General features: G+C 47.4%; 1 protein-coding gene across 1 annotated transcript; it reads right to left on the minus strand.

Annotated features, from left to right (window-relative positions):
* Positions 1–1,025: 1,025 nt before the first annotated feature.
* LOC131663444 (uncharacterized) lies at positions 1,026–4,121 on the minus strand. The gene has a single exon (XM_058933864.1). It carries the CDS (start codon positions 4,119–4,121, stop codon positions 1,026–1,028), a length of 3,096 nt encoding a protein of 1,031 aa, XP_058789847.1.
* Between the last annotated feature and the right edge of the window lie 330 nt (positions 4,122–4,451).

Here is a 4,451-nt window from a genome sequence, read left to right on the forward strand (position 1 = left end):
ATGTTCAGGAAGCTGAGCTTCCTCGAGGGGTCTGCAGCCTCCGGGTGCGCACGGATCTGTATTGGTGGCTTATGCGGCGACGAGCAACACTCACCAGGCACCTCGTTCCGCAATACGTCGACTCAAGCATCGAGAGGAGCCCCGAAGGCCTCACACATACAGCACACCACACAAATACACCACGCAGACACACCACGCAGACACACCACGCAGACACACCACGCAGACACACCACACAGACACACCATGCAACGACAAATTAACACGCAGGCTAATTTTTTGAACCCAATCTTCTCTCCGGCTATTTTGACACATTGTCTCGAGGTCGTAAATAACCGTGTTTCATTTGGAGAACAGCAGCGCGCGTATTTACATTTTCCCGACCTGAACGTGTCCTGTCGAACATATGTACGGTCGAGCACCCGAACTCGAGTCCCGCTTTCTAAAATAATAAAAAAAAAAAAAAAAAGAAAGGTTTGCGCTTCGCTGTCGAACGAGCCTTTTTTTTTTTTTTTATGCACGACTGACCCATGTGGCAGTCAGCCTGCTGCTCACTCGCGGGTGAATATATTTTTAGCGTTCTCAACAACCTCCCCGAGTCTAAGAACGCGCGTAATCTTAGGCTCCTAATCAAGATCGCAAAAAATCTTTATTAACTTGTTTACCGGCCTGACAAACTCTTTGTCTTCCACATGTAATTTCACGACTCGCACGATTTTGTCGGTCTTATTCGGGTATAGTTCTATGACTTTTCCGGTTCTCCACGTGTTTCGCGGCGCTTGATAATCGACTAATAGAACAATATCCCCGATTTTTAATGGCTTGGTCGACTGATGCCATTTCGGACATCGCATTAACGATGGCAGATAATCGCGTAACCACCTTGTCCAGAAGCGATCGGCTAGATTCTGCACCATCACGAAAGCTCGCCGCGGGCAGGTAATCTCTACATGGTATTTTTCAAATGGTAAGTCTCCGGACGAACAACCCATGAGAAAGTAATTAGGTGTAAGCGCTTCTTCATCTCACGGATCTACGGATACAAGCGTCAGCGGCCGCGAGTTCACCATGTGCTCGATTTCTATTAAAAGCGTATGCAGTACTTCTCCGGTGGGGGCGGGTTTAATCTCTTGCGGATCGTTTACCGAGTAGTCCAGCGCATGATGCAGCGCGTTTTTGACTGACCTTATCAAACGTTCCCACGCTCCCCCCATGTGAGACGCGGTCGGCGGATTAAAATGCCATTCGAACCGATTTTCTTTTGCGAATCGTTTTTTCTTGTTCACTTGACCCGTGTCTTTCTTCGTCATGATTTCGATGGCGTCTTTAAGCTCTTTGCTCGCTTTAACGAAATTTGTCCCGTTGTCGCTGTATAGATGTCGCGGAAACCCTCGTCGCTTTGCAAACCGAGTCAGCGCTCGTATGGCCGAATCCGCGTTTAATGATTCGGCTAGCTCTATGTGTATCGCTCGCGTTGTCATGCACGTGAACAATACCCCCCAGCGTTTTTCGCGGCGGCGTCCGACTTTAATAACCATCGGCCCAAAGTAGTCTATACCACAATGAAGAAAGATTAATCGGCGATAAGCTACGCGACACGCTGGTAGCGCGGCCATCGGAGGGTTCACAGCTTTCCCACGCTGTTTCCGGCATATTACACATTTTTGCGCGAGCGATCGCAACGTTGTTCTAAGCCTCACGATATAAAATTGTTGTCGCAATTCATTTATGACGGTTTGATCGTTTGCATGATTATATCGCCGATGATACCCGTAAATCAGTAATTTAGTCGTGAAGTGATTAGCGTCCAGAATTATCGGGTGGAGTTCTATGTCTATCTCCTCGTTTTTATCATTCGTTATTTTTAAAACACGCCCTTTTGTCCGCAATAAACCATCGTTGTCAATAAACGGATTGAGAGTTATCAGTTTGCTCTCGAGTGGTATTGCTTTTCCTTTCTTTATTAAATTTAGTTCGTGTAAGAAACATGACGTTTGAATTACGCGATACCAGACCTTTTCCGATTCCGTTCTTCTATCGACATCGGACTCTATTTTTCTATGCGGCGGTATCGTTATTACTCTTTCGCGTTTCTTTCCTAGCGCATCCCGTCTAGCTGCTTTCGCGTGAGCTTTCCATTCCACTGGCTTGTTCAACGCGGTATCGTGCCAGATGTAAAAATACTTTCGAACGTTCGCGGCTACCTTTAGCAATATGGACCAACCGAGTACTCTATCCTTCGTATTCAAAGCGTTCCATTTATCCGGTATGTCGAACATGAATGTCCCGACGAATTCCTTGCGAGCTTCCAGTTCGTCATTCGCGCGTTTCTCTAGCTGATCTAACGCCTTTTGGGTAGGCCACGTGTCAGCTCGCTTGAGTAGGTAATTCAGGCCTATGAGCCACCGATCGTCGGACTGCATGGGCTTCGACAATCTCCTAGTCGCATCATCGGCGGAGTTCATCTTCGTGGGTACCCATCGCCACTCTTCCGAACGCGAACGCTCGCTGATCTGTTCTAGCCGATTTGCAACGAAAATTTGTTTCCCGTGGGGACCCGCGCGAATCCAGTGCAAGACAGTGGTCGAATCTGACCAGAAAACTCGTTCCTCAATTTTGATGTCAAGCTCTTTCTGAATCGTGACAGCAAGTTTTGCTCCGAGCAACGCTGCCTGTAGTTCTAAACGCGGTATCGTCATGCGCTTTTTCGTCGTTGCTACTTGTGTTTTTGACATAATTATCGCAAGGTGCGTGCCTTTGTTCGTCTCCGTTCGCAAATACGCGACCACAGCGCTTGCACGCGAGCTAGCATCGCAAAATACATGTAACTGCGTCCTGGAGTAGTCAAACATGCCTGCTAGATAACAACGCGGGACTTCGACCCTTTTCATCGCGATTAAATTATTTAACCAAACTACCCAATCCTTAAATTCTTCGTCGCGAATCTGCGAATCCCATTTCACGCCACTGATCCAAAGATCTTGTACGATAAATTTTGCTTGAACGATGAACTGCGCGAGAATCCCAAGCGGGTCGTACACAGACATAACTATGCTAAATAGTTCACGTTTCGTAGGTTTTTTGTCTCCCTGCAATAATTCTGGGCGAATTTTCCCGGCGCCTACGTTGAAGCGAAGTACGTCTTTAATTCGGTCCCAGAATAAGCCTAATATACGGTCTTCAATGTCGCACAGAATGGCTTCGGTCACCCTTTCTAATTTTTTCTCCTCGCATACCTGGTCCACGACGCGGTCGTCGTTTGAGGCCCAACCGTGCATGTTGAAGTTTGCATTGCTATTTATGCGTATGACGTCGTTTACTAGCCGTTGCATTTGTTCTACCGAAGTTCCCGATGCAAGAAAATCGTCCATGTAACTGCTTTTAACGATATGATGCGCGGGTTCAGGTTTTTCTTTCGCGAATATTTCAGCGTTCTTATTTTTTATATAAATCGCGCTGCAAGGAGACGATTTCGAGCCGAAAACTAAACTGGTGTTCTCGTATACGTCGGGTTCGCGATTACGATCCACTCCTCTCCAGAGGAATCTTTGCGCGCCGCGGTCTCTCTCTACCACGCTAATTCGCAAGTACATATCTGATATGTCTGCTTTAACCGCGATTGGGAACTGACGGAAACGTAAAAGAACAGCGACCAATGATTCTAGTAAGTCTGGGTCGGTCTCGAGTAAACAGTTAAGAGAGATGCCTTTCGTTGGGCATGCGGCATCGAAAACTAGTCGTACTTTCTCAGGTTTGTTTGTGTTCTGCACGCCAAAATGTGGTACGAACCACTCGCGCGGTCTTTTCACGTTTCCGGAAACTTTTACCGCGTACCCATTTTCGAATAAACGATTCATCTCTCGATAGTAAAGTGCAGCAAATTCGGGGTTCCGATCAAGCTTCTTTTCGAACGAGTAAAGTCTTTTAAGCGCGGTGGCCCTGCTGTTGAGTTGCGGCATTAGACCCTCTTTCCAAAGAAGACCAGTCTCCCAGCCTTTGGCCGTCTTTCGCGTGGTGGCTTCGAGGCCGAACTGTTCGATTTCAAATACTTTTTTACCGTGTTTTCTAGATCGTCCAGTCGTCTGTACCCGTCGTCTTTGTCTTCGCTCACGAAGGGACATGCTATTTGAGTTTGCGGACCTATTTCGAGCTTTTCGCCTTCCGCGACGTACCCGTGTAAAGACCAACCAAGCGCTGATCGCGATATTGCTAGTCCACCCGTGTCTAGTCGCCTCGTTTCTTGGCTCACGAGTAGGGGCCAGTTGTCTTGCCCAATTAAAATACATATTTGAGCGTCACGAAAAGCCGGTAGCCCAATCCTTTCTCGTTCCTCAATATGTTGCGCAAGCTCTGCCGACAACGTCTGACGCGGGAGATCTAACGAAGGAATGATTATCGCGTGCTCGATTTTGTGTTCGCCGAAAGGACTACTAACCTTGAATGCTACTTTT

Source organism: Phymastichus coffea, unplaced genomic scaffold, assembly GCF_024137745.1.
Source record: "Phymastichus coffea isolate CEN01 unplaced genomic scaffold, Cenicafe_Pcof_1.1 PCOF00002, whole genome shotgun sequence".
Classification (NCBI taxonomy): domain Eukaryota; kingdom Metazoa; phylum Arthropoda; class Insecta; order Hymenoptera; family Eulophidae; genus Phymastichus; species Phymastichus coffea.

Coding starts and splice junctions, on each gene's coding strand:
- LOC131663444 (XM_058933864.1), bottom strand. CDS start 4,121: ATGTCCCTTCGTGAGCGAAGACAAAGACGACGGGTACAGACGACTGGA.